Below are 17,449 nucleotides of genomic sequence, written 5' to 3' on the forward strand. Positions count from 1 at the left end.
TAAGAAACCTTTTAATACATAATCACACTAATGATTATAATTTTCTCCAAAGACCTTTATGCTTATGTCGTCTTTTCTCTGGAGCTTCAGCCCATTCATCAGGATAGATTGAGAAAGCATGTTAATCATGATAATATATTGTAAGAGATTGCGCACACAAAAATATACGATAAATTTGCTTTATGAGCAAATTTACCTTGTATTTCATTTCCATCCAAATGCGTGCTTAAGTTTCATCGGTATAAAGCAGTGTACACATTAAACTTATGGAGCATTACTCCCATTTGGATGCCTCCCAGATGTTTAATATTGAACATACCATGCTAATTCAATCCTTCCTGTCCTATGTTATCTTGCTGGAATTACATTTCTTGGTGACCTATTAGGGTGGGATCTACAGTCTGGTTGGATCAGTTACTTCCTTGGATATAATCTACTTCTTAGTTTCTCAGGGAATAAGCTGACTTTTTTAAAAGTCTAACTTTATTATCTTGCTCTATATGAAGGCAGCATAAAATGGAAACAGGAATGTTTTATTACCATGTTTCTCTGAAAATGAAACAGGGTCTTATGTTATTATTTGCTCCAAAAGATGTGTTAGGGCTTCTTTTCCAGGATATGTCTTTTTTCCACGAACAACAATCCACATTTATTTAAATATAATCATGTCATCACACACACACACACACTGCACATACGTACAGTATATGTCCCGTATACCAGCCTCTCCCCTCTTTAGTTCCTGTAGACTCCTGTAGTTAAATGACTTTTGGTGACCTCATCAAAGGTCCTTAAAGGGAACCTGTTAGCAGGATTGTGCACAATAACCTACACACAGTGTCAGGTTGGTGCCATTATACTGATTAAAATGATCCCTTGGTTGATGAAATTCATCTTGTGGTTGTTGTTTAATCTTTATTTTCAGTTTTGAGTTAATGATATGCTCGTGCTCCGGGGCGGCCTGTGGGGGGTCTCCATGTGATGCTCTGATTAGATATTCATGATGCAGACTGCTGACATACCACTGATCTCTCACTGACCTGCCCCCTAGTTTGCATGATGAATATACTGTATGTACATACATAAAAAAACCCTTCTGCAAGAAGGCGCTGGCTGTGGCCCCTGCGCTGCAGCATCATCGCATGTTTAATGTGCAGCTAATGTGCTTTATATTTTCCTGAGTAGTATAAAAAATCTATTTTAAAATGGCCCCTGTCATGCCTGCACAGTAGCAGCTATCGGTGTATATAGAGGTGATCCGATAGCTGCTACTGTGCATACTCCGGTGGCGCCATCGTGCTAGAGAAGAAATAAAAATGTCCTCCTTCAAGATGACGCCGCCCGCGTCTGAACAGTAGCAGTTATCGGCGATCGGCTATCGGCTCTATTAACCAAAAGATACAATATTATGCTTTAGTGGAGCAGACTTCTGTCCATAGGGCAACATAGAATGATGGCAGTACTCTAAAGTGATGTGATCAATGATCATTGTAAGCCTTTGTAGCTAGAGAGTGGGAGAGTTAGGAACCAGGGCACTACTTTGCTCGGCAATAGAGAGCTGTGGAAAATACATTTTAAAGTGCACTACTAATTAGCAATAAAGAAGCCAAATATTCACAGTTAGCATTCAATAAATAGTATTAAACAGCATTCAGGTCCAGTGTAGTGAAGGTTTTAACCTGCATCCCTGGTTCTCTAGGGCTGTCAAGTGGATATCTTCTCTATCCTAAGTCGTCTATAACTTTAAAGGCATTAATGACTGCATCCTTGTTTCTTTTATTGTAGTAAAGCATTAGTGTCAGTAACTCTAGGGTCTAAGGCTGTAAAAGGGCTAATGACAGCATGTCCAGCAGCTAATTGTTGTAAAGGTGTTAGTACTAGTATCACTGGTGGCCTAGGTCAGTAAGTGGCCTAACATATCTTTATCTGGCGATGTGGGCATTAATGCCAGTATCCTTGATAGTTTAAGGGAAGTGAAGGGTCTAATGTTATTATCATACCTGGCGACCAAGGATAGTGAGGAGGTTAATTCCACACTCCCTGATGTTATAGAGCAGTAAAAGAGTTTATGTAAGGTTTCTTGTTAGTTTAGTGCAGTCAATTTGTGAATGTTATGGTTCCTGGTGGAAGACATGTGAAGAGTTAGTATTGCATACTTAGGTCCAATGAGTTATTCACATCCCCAGGCTCCACCTTTGTCCTGTCTGTAAAGGGAGGCTGAATACAGATGGCTCTGCTCCTTGTTTCCTCCCTGTAGTGTTCATAGAAAGGAGTGCATGTAAGATAGGGAGATAACTTTTAGCTGTAATAATCGTCACTATGGGTCAACCAGAGTGAGAGTTGCTCTTCTTAAGATACTCTCCACTCTAGCTACTTAAAAAGAACCTGTCACCCCCAAAATCAAAGATGAGCTAGGCCCACCAGCATCAGGGGCTTATCTACAGCATTCTGGAATGCTGTAGATAAGCCCCCGATGTAACCTGAAAGATGAGAAAAAGAAGTTAGATTATACTCACCCAGGGGTGGTGCCGGTCCGGTTCTGGTCCGATGGGCGTCGCGGTCCGGTCCAGCGCCTCCCATCTTCTTACAATGTTGTCCTCTTCTTGTCTTCAGGCTGCGGCTCTGGCGCAGTTGTACTTTGTCTGCCCTGTTGAGGGCAGAGCAAAGTACTGCAGTGCGCAGGCGCCTGGAAAGGTCTGAGAGGCACTGCAGTACTTTGCTCTGCCCTCAACAGGGCAGACAAAGTACGCCTGCGCAGGAGCTGCAGCGTGAAGACAAGAAGAGGACGTCATCGTAAGAAGAAGATGAGAGACAACGGACCGGACCGTGACACCCATCGGATCGGACCCCCGCCCAGGTGAGTATAATCTAACCTCTTTTTCTCATCTTTCAGGATACATTGGGGGCTTATCCACAGCATTACAGAATGCTGAAGATAAGCCCCTGATGCTGGTGGGCTTAGCTCACCTTCAATTTTGGGGGTGACAGGTTCCCTTTAAAGGAGGATCTGACTGGGGGATCTCCCTCTATGTAATAACTTCAATATGCCCTCCCAGGAGATATGGCCAGTAATCCTTGTTGTGAGTCAAGGCCTCTTAAATGTGAGCAACGTTTTTCATTTTAGCTAAACTTATAAACTCAAGTGAATGTAACTTTTGTGACCAATTCCTTATTTAATGATTTTTCTTTTAAATTAGATATTAACAGCATGTGCTTAGGCCTCACGGGAAGTAGTTGGAAAACTTCTCTTCTAGGTTTCCAGAGGAGATGAAGATTCAGATATCATAAGGTAAAATCAGTTGGCTATGGTCCTCGAGAGCTAAGAGGCTTTATATGCACCTTTCAGATCTGACTAATAGTATGGCCCCAAGCGAGATTCCCCTTTATTCCTCTACTTCCCCTTATAGGACACATATGAAGAGGCGGTCTAATCCAGATAATCCTTATAGACAACCCTTGATGTTTTCAGGTATGACCTACTTCAAAAAAATCAAATAGCGTAAAGTTAAATATGTTGTTAATATTTCATTTTGTCTTCCATTGCTAGATATTTCTAGTATATTATGTATATTACGTTAAACGAGCTAATAAAGGTGAAGGACCTTGTCTAGACCCACACCGGTGTTTGTGGTGATACAGATATTACCTATTTTTAATATTAATTTTAAATTCATCATCTAAGGAATTGGAAGTGCAGTAATTAGAATTTTGTCTATTTTTCCATGCGAGACACGACCGTGATACAGTTTAATTTATGATTGTCATGAAGAGAGTATTGTCGATTAGCATTTCTGCTTTGTAAGCTATGTTGGGGTTTAATGACTTGACATTAAAATGGAAGAAAACATGGATATTATGAATGGATTTCAGGTTGTCTACTGGAAGAAGCTGTTTCTATGACAACTAGAAGATTGCGAGGTGCCTCTTATTTCTCCCTCTTGTGTGGTGAATCGAAAATTCACCCAATATCCTTATTTTGCCTCCTTTCTACTGGTTTGCATCAGGTGATAAGAATGATGGTCATTCACATTCATTGTTTCATTTCACATAGTGAAAACCCGGTAACTTAAGATGTGTAAATCAAACAGAGAAGAATTACTAGCAATAGAAATGTCTTGGGATGCGTAAAAATAGAAAAGAAAAACAGATCAGAATCACGTTGTTTTGATGAGCTGCTACATTGTTATATGTTGGGTACATAAAAAGATCATTATTTCCAAGCAGTGGCCAAATACAAAAACTGTGGAGTCTAGAAGACAATGGAAAGACTTACTCGAAAAAGGAAATCTTGTACAATACTGATGTGTATACCAAGGAGCTGTGTGCTCAATAATATCACACAGCAATATTATGTTAGACACACAGCGTTTTAATAATAAAGAAGAATGCAGAAAATCTTCATAGGTACCAACTAGTAGAGACAAATAGACAGAACACAGATCAAACTAGTCTATCGTTCATGGTGCCTGAGTGATTATCCATTATTTAACATCAAAGGGATGGAACCAACCTGGACTTGCCCGCCTATTTAGGGGTTGCTGCCTCTGTGGTACACACTCACATGAAAAGTGTGGTGCACAACGCTAGGGCAGTGGTTATGACTATGAGTCATCCTCTCCAGAAAAGAAAGTGAGCACACTGGTGGGGTGCTTTCATAGAGTGATGGTTGATTGGCACGTGAGTATGTGTTTTTTTTCCAGACTGGGCATGTTTATACAATAAAAAGGGCTAGACAACCCCTTTAATAAATTCTAAGTATTATTAGTTATTATAAGTGACTATAGATTTGCAGGAGCGGTCCAGCATCCATGTCAGTAATCTGTTCCTGCCAGAAGGAGATCTATAAAATGCCTCTTACCTGATGGCATCCTCGGCTCCGCCTTTGATTAGCCGATCTGGCACAGTGTCATTGTTGTGACATGACATACATGAAATGTCGCTCAAGGTCAGCAAGTCAAAAGAAGAGCCCCGGATGCTTGCAGGTAAGAGACAGTTTCCAGGGCCCCTACCCGACTTTTATGTCATGGCCTCTGGACCAGATGCTGCAAATCACCACCTGTATGTGTTACACAACAGCATTGGTATTTGATCCAATATTACATGTAGCTAGGCCTAGACTTTTAAAACTCCTATGCGCACTTACTTTGTAAATAAATATAGCAAGCAGCTATTACAATGCCAATCTTTGCAACCCATATGTAAACGATAGACAGGCCTACTGTTATTTTATCAGAAGAAGAAATTCCATAGCTTTGATGCTACGCCCAATGGTGGCTCACGTGGATTTGTGGACCCACTGTGCCATAGAAGCTGGCCTGCCCAGGAAGGGGTGTAGCAAAACAGCTACCTGGTGTTCACTGGAGCTCCTTATGGTGGAAACAGACTAGGCTGCAGGTAGCCATCAGGTACGACTACTGGGCTGATCCCGGTACTGCAGCTGTTGATCACAGGGTTCAGGTTCGCTGACATGGACTAGGGTTATGTCCAGTTACACCGATCTAGGATACTGGATCAGGGACTGGCTGCACATGGACTGGAGGACAATGTTCAGATACTGGCTGCATCAGGACCAGGGGACTTTGGATTCAGGACTGGTTGCACCAGGACCAGGAGACAATATTCAGGCACTGGCCACACCAGGACAAGAGGACTTTGGGTACAGGACTGGCCACACTGGGACTGGGTGATGTTTAGGACATTTGCCACACCAAAACCAGAAATTTGAATTCAGGACACTGGCCACATTTTTGGACCAGGGGACCTCACAACTGCACTGGTAGAACACCACAATACCTAATGACTAAACTCATTGCTTGGTGACTCCCTAAGGGAGAGAGAGTCTTTTTACAGGATGACTCCTAGCAATAGGCTGAGAGCCATCCAGCAGGTGTAGTAATTATACTAAATGCCTCTCAGCTTCAGGTTCAGGGCATTTACTGTATACGCATGCTGCCCCTTTAAGAGCAGGGGAGTGCATATGTGCAGTAGGCGCACTCTATAGCAGGAAGCAGGGAACCATACCGCGGGGTCTGGGGGTGAGTATGCTGGAATCCCTGGATGGAGGATGAAGTAGACACCATGCAAGGGCATTGACCATAGCTCTACACTTGATGGTTGGTTACCCAGTCTTTATTATTTTAAAGGAGTTATTCCACCAATAGTATTTAGCATTGGATATGTGATAAATGTATAATCAGAGGTCGTGGGGTATATCCACTTATCATGATAAGAGGGGTGCTGTGTACCCATGTAAAAAGAGCAGTGCTGAAAATATGTGACAACCCTTCAATTCACTGTCTAAGGAGTGGTAGTAACACATGCACATTTGTCACGATTCTGTTGGGGATATCCCAGGACCATGGGCCCCTTCCTTGTCCCTCAATCTAGGTGGACCCTAGGATATTCATGTTACTCAGATTACCTATGAAGGTGGATCTTGGGGTCTTTTACCTTGCGGTTCTTCTAAATGCACACTGATCTGCTTCGTTCCCCAGCCAGGGAAGTATGGGACAGATGAGTATAGCAAAACAGGGATAGAAGAAAATTACAATCATACAACTCACTCACAAATTGACCGAGTAGGAATCAGGGTAGCAGTAGGAGGGATAAACTAAATGTGAAAGAGGAATAGGATTAAACAAACAATGCCAAATCCATGCCGATATCTCCTGAAACCGCATCCACCGATTGCTACTAATTCAGACTACTTCACCACCAAACCAGGAAGTACAAAACTATCACCAGCAAATCCTTAGTGCAAGTGGTGAGCATATATACCTAGAAGAGCGGAAAAACACTGAACAGCTAAGGCAATTCAGGGTGGAGAGCTCCAGGAGATCAACTGAACTGATTAACCCTTGCAATAACATAGCAAGAGAGACTTGCACTACTAAAAGGAAGGTGAAGCAGATCTTATACATGCAGGGTTTTGTGTAACCAGATGCTGCGATCTTCTGGTCCCTTTCTGTTGTGGTAATCTTTCTTTCAACTGCAACAACAGCCCTTATTAGGGCTAATTATCAATATTTATACTGCTGATAGCAGCACTTGGGTAGAGACTGTGCTAAAGGGATAGTGTAGGACAGGATAGAGTTATTTGCACATCCTTTCTTCTGCAACTAATATAAAAAATTCTTCAAGTTCTCACAGCTAATAACATTCTTTTTGCTCTTAATCCTGCAAATTTTTCTGAGTAGGGAAAAATATGGCATTTATAATGCATCAGTTGTGCCTTTGTGTAAAAAGCCAGACTTGGTTGGTTAACAATAGCATCACTATAATACTCCTGCAGTGTAAGAAGTCCATCTGAGGTGAGCAAATTTTCCTATGCTAGTAATCCTGCCAATTGTTTTCAGCAGTGAAATATTATACGCCATTTATAGTACACCACTTGAGTGTCAAAAGCATACAGCCAGACTTTGTTGGTTAGCAATAGCATTGCTATATTGCTTCTTTACTGTAACAAGTTCATCTGAAGTGGGCACATTTTCCTGCAATACTAATCCTGTAAGGTTTTCTCAACAAGGATACATGATATGTAATTTAAAATGGGTAAGGCATATGGTAAAGGACAGGGAAGTGGTCCTGATGCTGATGATGAGCGCAGTGGCTGAGGCCGTGGGAAAGGTCAAACTCTGCCTGGTGCGGGAGCAAAACAAACACATCATATCAACTTAGCTTTCTGTTGCATTTTGCAGGAGCCGCGTAACACCACTCTTGAAGCCAGACCAGTATGAAAAGGTTGTTAAATGGATAGCAGAAAATGCTTCCAGTCACTTTGCCAGCACCATCCTGTCTTCCACACGGTCCAGTCTCAGTATCAGTGATTCTGGACCACATAATCTTCACTTTGATCCCCCTTCCTACCACCATGCTATGTGCCCAGAGACTAGTGATCCCACACTTGGACACTCCGAAGAGCTGATCACATTTCCATTTAATGATTCTGGCCTCTCGCTCTGCTCATTTCAAGTGTGACATGAGGAAATCGCATGTAGCAATGCCCAAATATTTGAACAGCCACGCTCAAAAGAAGGCAACGGTGGGAAAATGCAATTACTGTTGCAAGAGGTGGATGATGATGAGACAACAATTGCCAACAAGTGATGCTGTTAAGTCAGCAAGTCCAGAGGAGGACCAGGGTGTGGAAGTGGAAAGCGAGGTGGTGGAGGATTTAGTCACTGACCCAGTCTGGGAAGGTGACATGCGGAGCGAGGACAGCAGTGCACAGGATGAGGGATCCAAAACACCACAACAGGCATGAAGAGGCTATGGGGTGGCCAGAGACACAAGGCAGGCAACTGTTCCCCAGAACACCAACATGGAGGAAGTTGCCAGGTCAAGAGTTAGGTGTTCCCGAGTCTGGCATTTTCTAAAAGACAGGCCAGTTAGCCCAATAAAGGCAATTTGCAACATCTGCCATGCCAGCATTAGCCGAGGCAGCACAACTACCAGCCTGATCAACTCCAGCATCTGACGCACATAACAGCAAAGCACTCAACTAGTTGGGCCGAACACCAGGGCCCAGCCTTCAGTCTGTGCTAGAGTATTCTGCCTTGCATCCAGCTCCTGACCTCTGATTACTCCCTGGCTATATACCTGCTCCTGTGAACCTGTGTGGTGATCCTGCTACTCTGCTCTGAGTTCCTGCTGCATACATTAGTTTCCATCATTCCTCCTTCATCTGCTGCTCGTGTTTACTTCCATCTGCATTTGCTGGACATGTAAGCTGTTTCTGCTCTGCAAAAACCTGAGACTATTAACCAGGCCTCCCTGGGTGAGCTAAGATATGATTTGAACTGCCTTATAAGCTTATCTATCTGTGTTTGGACTAAGACAAGGATTTATTCATGTCAAGTACCCTCAAGAATAACTGTGCTTCATAGACTTTCTGTTTGATTGCATTTTCCTCTGAAGTTTCCTATAGACTGCTAAGCTGAGTTTAATATTTACACCAAGTGTTGTGGACTTGAGTTTCTCTCTGCACCTGTTTGAATCACCGTGTGATAATATAGACTTTACCACTTATAAAACTGTGTCCTGTAGTTATCCCCTATAATTATTACAGGATACTCTAGCCATTAAAAAAGGAGACTGCTGGAACAATGACTGCAGAAAGCAGATTAGAGCAGGTGTTTTCCATAATTAGATCACTGCAGAAAGATGTGGAAGGTCTGCAAAAGAAGTTTGGAAGCTTTGAACACAATCAACAAGTGTTTGGACAAACTTTGCAGGACTTAAGCAACCGCATGGCAGCCCAGGAAAACAAACTTGCTGGCATAGAGTCCCAGTATGGACGGGCTTTTCAGGACATAAGCACGCAAATAGCTGCACAAGTGACTTTACCCACTGGCCAACCGCCACCAGCTAGCCCACCTAAGTTGCCCCCATTTAGATTTAATGGTGATCGCGGCAAATTTCATGGCTTTGTGAATCAATGTATGCTATATGTTGATGTGCATGCTGATAGATCCAAAGTATTGTGTGTAATAATGCTACTAACCTCACGAGCGCTCGCCTGGGCGAATCCGATGATTGAGTCTCGTGACCCACGGTTAAATAACTTGGATGATTTCTTGGCCGCTATGACATTAGTGTTTGATGACCCTAATCGCCGTGCAACCGCTGAATCTGCTTTGTTGTCTTTACGCCAGGCTAAACGTTCTGTTATTGAATATGCCACCGAATTCAGGAGATTAGCGGTAGATACCAATTGGGACAGTTATGCACAATTGCCTATTTTTAAAAGGGGTCTGTCTAGTATTATAAAAGATGAACTAGCTCGCTCTGAGTCACCACAAGAGCTAGAGACATTTATACAGCGTTGTGTGCGCATAGACATTCGCCTTACTGAGCGTAGGCAGGAGAAATTTGCTGCATATAACCGTATTTCTAACTTTTCGCTTCCTTCCAAAGAGCCTGCAGGTAAAACCTCTCGGGAGGTGGAGGAGGTGCCCATGCAAATTGATTCAGTTCAGAGGCATGAGATCAATGAGCGCCAGGAGCATCGCCTTCGTGAAAGTCTATGTTTCTACTGTGGCCAGTCTGACCACTTCTTGATCAATTGTCCTAAGTGTCCTAGATGGCCTAACAAGGTGCTAGCAGCAATAGGAGAGTATGACAACTGTGATGATGAATCTGACATCTCTGAATGTAGCCTGCCTTTAAACGCTGTATTCCATTCACTTTCTATGACTTCACCTCCCAAGGAGCTGAAGGAAAAGAACTCTCACTGTTCTCTCCCTGTTAAGATCCTGTGTTCAGGACAGTGGATTTCCAGTGCAGCTATGATTGACTCAGGTGCAGGTGGCAATTTCATGGATATTGCATTTGCCAAGGAACATGGTATTGCAATTCAGCAAAGAGCCTCTCCAATTACCATGGAAACAGTGGATGGGTCACCTTTAATCTCTGGGCCTGTGGATCAGGAGACCGTACTGAACCACATGTACAGGTATTTTCTTTACCTCCAGCATATAAAGAGTTCTCTGACATCTGTGACAAGAAGAATGCAGATCAGCTTCCTCCACACAGGCATTATGACTGTCCCATTGAGCTGCTTCCTGGGACAGCTATTCCTTTTGGTAACGTATACCCTTTGGCGGCACCTGAGCTTCAAGCCTTAAAGGAGTATATAGATGAAAATCTGGCCAAAGGCTTCATACGTCCTTCTTCCTCACCAGCAGGGGCACCTATATTTTTTGTAAAAATGAAGGATGGGACCCTGAGACCCTGTGTTGACTATCGAGAACTCAATAAGGTAACCGAACAAAACCGTTACCCTTTGCCTCTGATTCCCGAATTACTGGAAAGAGTCCGCCATGCTAAGGTGTTCTCTAAACTGGATCTTTGTGGGGCTTATAATTTGGTGCGTATTTGTCCAGGGGATGAGTGGAAGACAGCATTCCGATGCTGGTATGGACACTTTGAATATCTTGTGATGTCCTTCGGGCTTTGTAATGCCCCTGCAATGTTTCAACACCTTGCTAATGACATTTTCAGAGATTTGTTGGACCAGTTTGTGGTGATCTATTTGGACGATATTCTAATCTTTTCTGACTCTCTACAGGAACATGAAGAACATGTCAAAACTGTTTTAAGACGTCTGAAATAGAAACATCTGTATATCAAGCCAGAGAAATGCAAGTTCCATCGTTCTGAGATACATTTCTTAGGTTATATCATCTCTCCCCAGGGGCTGAACATGGAATCTGGTAAGATTCAGGCTATCCTTGACTGGCCAGTACCCAAGAACATTAAGGAGGTCCAACGTTTTATTGGTTTTGCAAATTTCTACAGACGCTTCATTCGAAATTTTTCTGATATTGTCCGTCCCATTACTTCCTTGACAAAGAAGGAAAAGCCCTTTAAGTGGTTATCACAGGCTCAAGAAGCTTTTGATCGGCTTAAGAACTGTTTCACGTCAGCACCGCTGTTGATACACCCAGATCCAACACTTTCATTCTTTGTGGAGGTGGACGCTTCTGATAATGCTTTGGGGGCTATTCTCATCCAAAGAACTGGAGAGAAGGGTCTGCTACATCCTTGTGCTTTCTTTTCCCGTAGACTAACCTCAGCAGAGAAGAATTACCACGTGGGAGACAAGGAATCGCTGGCTATTATTGCGGCTTTCAAAGAATGGAGGCATCATCTGCAAGGAGCTACACAACAGATCATAGTGCTAACTGACCATCGCAATTTAGAGTTCCTTAGATCCGCTAGATGTCTTTCTCCTCGTCAGGCTCGTTGCAACTTATTTTTAAATCAATTTAACTTTGTTATCTCATACCGTCCAGGTTCTCGTAATGGGAAGGCTGATGCTTTATCCCAAATCCATGCTGTGGATTCCGTACCTGGAGACCCGTCCAAGACCATTCTATCTGATGCCAATTTCATCGGAGTTATCCACGATCAGGACTTGTGGAAGGAGTGCAGGGAGGCCTATGACGGTCATGTATTTCTGGCCTACCCACCTGTGGATATTAATCTTGTCTTTAAGGGTGGCATGTGGTTCAGAGATCGACGTATCTACGTCCCTGAGGTCGTCCGTCTGCAGATCCTCAAGTTGGTACATGACTCCAAGTTGGCTGGTCACAGGGGGGTACAGAAGACACGAGTTCCTGAACCGATTCTTCTGGTGGCTAACTTGCCTGAAGGATACCAAGGACTATGTTCTCTCTTGTGAGGTATGTGCCCGTTACAAGACTCCTCATGTGGCACCTACGGGTCTTCTACAACCATTACCTGTTCCGTCCTGCCCTTGGGGGTCTATATCAATTGACTTTAGTGTGGAGCTGCCTACATCGGGGGGCATGAATACAATCATGGTGGTAGTTGATCGCCTGACTAAAGCTGCTCATTTTGTTCCATGCACCGGCCTCCTCTCAGCTAAACATACAGTGAACTTGGTTATACAGAATGTCTTTCGGTTGCATGGGGTTCCGGATGAGATCATCTCTGACCATGGAGTACAGTTCACTTCAAGATTCTGGAAGGGATTTTGCTCTGCACTCAATATTAATGTCTGTCTCTCTTCCGCTTACCATCCCCAGACAAATGGTCAGACTGAGCGTACCAACCAGATGCTGGAACAATATCTAAGATGCTATGTCAGCCATCTCCAGGATGATTGGTTGGAGTTGCTGCCGTTAGCCGAATTTTCATATAATAATTCTCAGAGCACCTCCACTAAATTTACACCTTTCTTTGCCAATCTGGGTTATCATCCGTGTATTTTACCTAGGTCTCCAATTAATTCTCCGGTTCCAGCAGTGGAGGAAAGGCTGACTGCGATGAGACAAAATCTGGAGGTTCTGAAGGAATCCCTGACCACAGCTCAAGAACGTTATAAGAGATCGGCTGATAGATTCCGTAAACCTGCACCCATGTTCAAGGTAGGAGATTCCGTGTGGTTAGCAACTAAGAATCTGAAGTTAAACGTTCCTTCACAAAAACTTGGACAGAAATTCATTGGCCCTTTCAAGACCAACGGTATTGTGAGCTCTGTGGCCTACCAGCTGAAGCTGCCTAGGACTATGAAGGTACACCCAGTTTTTCATGTATCTTTACTAAAGCCTGTATCTCCTAATACCTTCCAGGGACGTGTTGTGCCACCTCCACAGCCTGTAGTGATTGATGGGCAAGAACAATTTGTGGTGGAGGAAATTATTGATTCCAGGATTCGCAGGAATCGGCTCCAATATCTGATAAGATGGCAGGGATATCCCCCTGAGGAAGACTCTTGGGAACCTGTGGAAAACATCAATGCCCAACAGAAGATTTCTCGTTTTCATCAGAGATTCCCTGAGAAACCAGGTCCAGGATCGTCCTGAGGCCGCTTCTAAGGAGGAAGTAATGTCAGGACTCTGAACATTTTTTACCTTTTGTGCATTACTGCCCTTTTCCAAGATGGCGTCTTTGGTCTCATGTGCACTGTGTCTTCCTGCTATAAAACTCCACCCCAGCCTTCAGTCTGTGCTAGAGTATTCTGCCTTGCATCCAGCTCCTGACCTCTGATTACTCCCTGGCTATATACCTGCTCCTGTGAACCTGTGTGGTGATCCTGCTACTCTGCTCTGAGTTCCTGCTGCATACATCAGTTTCCAGTAATCCTCCTTCATCTGCTGCTCGTGTTTACTTCCATCTGCATTTGCTGGACATGTAAGCTGTTTCTGCTCTGCAAAAACCTGAGACTATTAACCAGGCCTCCCTGGGTGAGCTAAGATATGATTTGAACTGCCTTATAAGCTTATCTATCTGTGTTTGGACTAAGACAAGGATTTATTCGTGTCAAGTACCCTCAAGAATAACTGTGCTTCATAGACTTTCTGTTTGATTGCATTTTCCTCTGAAGTTTCCTATAGACTGCTAAGCTGCGTTTAATATTTACACCAAGTGTTGTGGACTTGAGTTTCTCTCTGCACCTGTTTGAATCACCGTGTGATAATATAGACTTTACCACTTATAAAACTGTGTCCTCTAGTTGCCTTGTTCCATGCAAAGAGTCTCCTGAGTTATCCCCTATAATTACTACAGTGTTATTTTATTTCTAAGCCTCATCATTCCATTTACACTAAACAGTAGAATGATGTGCTGTACCAAAAAGCTCTCTTTTGGACTCATCTGTCCAGAAGATGCATGCTGGCTCTCTAACAATATTGAGGGCCGACTTCTATCCCTCTAACAATAGTGAGGGCCACCTGATTGTGGCTTTCAGAGTTCATCTTTCATAAATTAAACAGGATGTGTCTGATCATGTCTCACACACCACATGGTTAGATAAGGTAGTAAAACTTTAAAATTACATTTCCTGGTGAATGTTTTTTTTCACCATTGAAAGCAATTCAAATGTGCAAAAATACAGCAAAACACTACTTGTGAACATAGCCCAAGGTGTGGAGGAGCATTTTATTTTCTCTTATTTATTTTGCCTTGTAATTATCCTGGAAAGATTGTTTCTTAACAATTTTTCCAGTAAAATCCATTTTAACTTCTTTTTTGCATGTTTTATTGTCAGTCCGTAAAAGTGGTGTAATACTCTGACAATATTATTCCGAGCAGTGATCTGGAATTCAGAGATATGTGGTGCCCCTGAAGGTCCAGATGACACAGAGGTACTGCATCTCAGCCAGAGATGTGGTATCTCAACTCTCTGGTAAGAAGGGAAACTTGTGCAGAACTCTAACACTCGCACCCAACAGACACCACTTTAGACAGGGCATCTGGGTGAACCCTAAGGGAGGATGGTCTCTTCCCAGTCTAGATAGGAAAGGGTGTTGGGGAGTGGGTGGAGAAGGTAGGAAAAAGAGGAGGAGCTAATGAGGCAGGAAGGAGTGTGTCTGAGGCGTGGGAGGAAAGGAAGTAGAGCTGGAAACACGTGCAGGTCTGCAACTCCTGACAGACACAGAAAGAGCAAGAAAATTGAAAGGGAGGAGAAGTAGCTCCCAGAAAGAAGGGGTCCCAGGGACAAGGGAAGTGTGGAGGCCAACCATGGGACCCGTTTCCAGGCTGACCAGCGTCAGTGGAGGGACCAGGCCACAGTAGAGGATCTGGCCCCTGAATTAGTAGGAACACTCCAGGCTCCAGCTTAGAATCCAGAGGCAGCTGTGATTGCAGGTGCAGCAGCCACATTTGCACCTACTCACCAAAAAGTTGAATACATAGAGTCTAGGGGACAGAGAGTACGTTGCCCGACAAGGCCCGTGTTCACTGGCTTGGTACACTAGATGGCAAGCGCAGGCAGGAGAGGTGATAGCCAGCGCAGAAAGACGGCCAGGAGAGGCATACATATAAGAGGAGTTCTGGACTGGTGCCTGACTTGCCAGAGAGTTTCCTAGACTTCTTACCTGGAGAACACAGCACCCTGGCTGGGGGCCCAAACTGTAAGTGAAACTGTGAAAACTGCAACATGCTGTGTCCTTCCGTTTCTTTCAGGCATCACCTACTCTGTACCTCTACCTGTCCCTAGCAACATTGCCACCCGCATCACTAACTGCTCTGGGGACCAAGCTCTACCTCTGGGGAGCTATACTATCTTAGCTGCAAAACCATCAGCCCCAGAGGATCCCTTTAAGCAGCATCGGCTACCCCTGGCCGAATACCACAGGTGGCATCATGAACATTACTTCATTAGACTTTATTCTCATCTGCATTAATCCTTTTTTTACTGGACGCCCAGGGCCACAGACCGGGTCACTGCCATCGTGACCACCCCCTTAAGAACAGAACCAGCCTGGTACTGAGTACCCCACGGCCCTAGTGGGCGCTCCAGATGCTTTCCGAGATGTCTTGCCCATGCTGTTCCTATAACATTTCAGCCCTGTTTTCATAATTTCAGCAATTTTTAACCCCTTCCAGCCCTTCGGAAGGGGAGCCACCAAAAAATGCTCAAGTTTCCCATTGACTTGCATTATACTTATTACTCAGGTAGAGCACCCGAGCTTTACAATTTGTTTGACTCGAGTATCGAGCACCCAAGCATTTTAGTGCTTTCTCCTCAGTACAATCAAGTGTTTGCGATAACTGGCAATGAGTCAATTAAAATGCTCTGAAGGAATTTTGGCCCACTCATCTTTGCAAAATTGTTGTAATTCAGCCACATTAGACAGTTTCTGAGCAGCAACTGCCTTTTTAAGGTCATGCCACAGTATTTCAATCAGATTAAGGTCAAGACTTTGACTAGGCCACTCAAAGTCTTAATTTTGTTTTCCTTAAGCCATTCAGAGATGGTCTTGCTGGTGTGTTTTGGATCATTGTGCTGCTGTATTCTCCAAGTATACTTCAGCTTGAGGTCACGAACTGATGGCCGGACATTCTCCTTCAGGATTTTTTGGTAGACAGCAGAATTCATGGTTCATTAACCACAGCAAGTACGCTGGTGTATTCATGAATACTGACCTTAACTCAGGCAAGTGAAAGCTGCAGTTCTATGGATGTTGTTGTGAGGTCTTTTTTAACCTCTTGGATGAGTTGTCGCTGTGGTCTTTGGGTAATTTTAGTCGGCTGGATGCTCCTGGGAAGGTTCACCACTGTTCCATGTTTTTGCCATTTGTAGATAATGGCTCTCACTGTGGTTCGCTGAAGTCCCAAAGCTTTAGAAATGGCTTTATAACCTTTCCAGACTGATAGATCTCAATTACTTTGTTTCTCATTTGTTCCAAAATGTATTTGGATCACAACCAGATGTCTAGCTTTTAACCCCTTTACCCCCAAGGGTGGTTTGCACGTTAATGAGCGGGCCAATTTTTACAATTTTGACCACTGTCCCTTTATGAGGTTATAACTCTGGATCTCTTCAATGGATCCCAGTGAATTTGACATTGTTTTCTTGTGACATATTGTACTTCATGATATTGGTAAAATTTCTTTGATATTACCTGCGTTTATTTGTGAAAAAAATGAAAATTTGGTGAAAATTTTTAAAATTTCGCAATTTTCCAAATTTGAATTTTTATGCCCTTAAATCACAGAGTTATGTCACACAAAATACTTAATAAGTAAAATTTTCCACATGTCTACTTTACATCAGCACAATTTTGGAACCAACATTTTTTTTTGTTAGGGAGTTATAAGGGTTAAAAGTTGACCAGCAATTTCTCATTTTTACAACACCATTGTTTTTTAGGGACCACATCACATTTGAAGTCACTTTCAGGGGTCTATATGATAGAAAATACCCAAGTGTGACACCATTCTAAAAACTGCACCCCCCAAGGTGCTCAAAACCACATTCAAGAAGTTTATTAATCCTTCAGGTGTTTCACAGGAATTTTTTTTTCACAAAAAATTTACTTTAGCTCCAATTTGTTTTATTTTACCAAGAGTAACAAGAGAAATTGGACCCCAAAGGTTGTTGTATAATTTGTTCTGAGTATGTTTGGGCGCATGGCAGAGCTCAGAAGGGAAGAAGCGCCATTTGAATTTTCAATGCAAAATTGACTGGAATTGAGAT

The 17,449-nt window shown here is 43.3% G+C and overlaps 1 protein-coding gene and 1 long non-coding RNA gene across 10 annotated transcripts in view; both read left to right on the forward strand.

Moving 5' to 3' along the window:
• LOC143782488 (uncharacterized) overlaps positions 1–17,449 on the forward strand; it is a 435,273-nt gene that overhangs the window by 202,906 nt on the left and 214,918 nt on the right. The gene's annotated exons all lie outside the window — the stretch shown is intronic.
• LOC143781177 (chromobox protein homolog 5-like) lies at positions 12,749–13,634 on the forward strand. Its single transcript, XM_077267668.1, has 2 exons — positions 12,749–12,893; positions 13,098–13,634. The coding sequence occupies exons 1-2, from the start codon at positions 12,792–12,794 to the stop codon at positions 13,329–13,331; spliced, it is 336 nt and encodes a 111-aa protein (XP_077123783.1). The 5' UTR covers positions 12,749–12,791; the 3' UTR covers positions 13,332–13,634.

This window comes from Ranitomeya variabilis, chromosome 6 (genome assembly GCF_051348905.1).
Source record: "Ranitomeya variabilis isolate aRanVar5 chromosome 6, aRanVar5.hap1, whole genome shotgun sequence".
Classification (NCBI taxonomy): domain Eukaryota; kingdom Metazoa; phylum Chordata; class Amphibia; order Anura; family Dendrobatidae; genus Ranitomeya; species Ranitomeya variabilis.

Coding starts and splice junctions, on each gene's coding strand:
- LOC143781177 (XM_077267668.1), top strand. CDS start 12,792: ATGAGACAAAATCTGGAGGTTCTGAAGGAATCCCTGACCACAGCTCAA. Junction 12,894..13,097: donor AACCTGCACCCATGTTCAAG/GTAGGAGATTCC, acceptor AATACCTTCCAG/GGACGTGTTGTGCCACCTCC.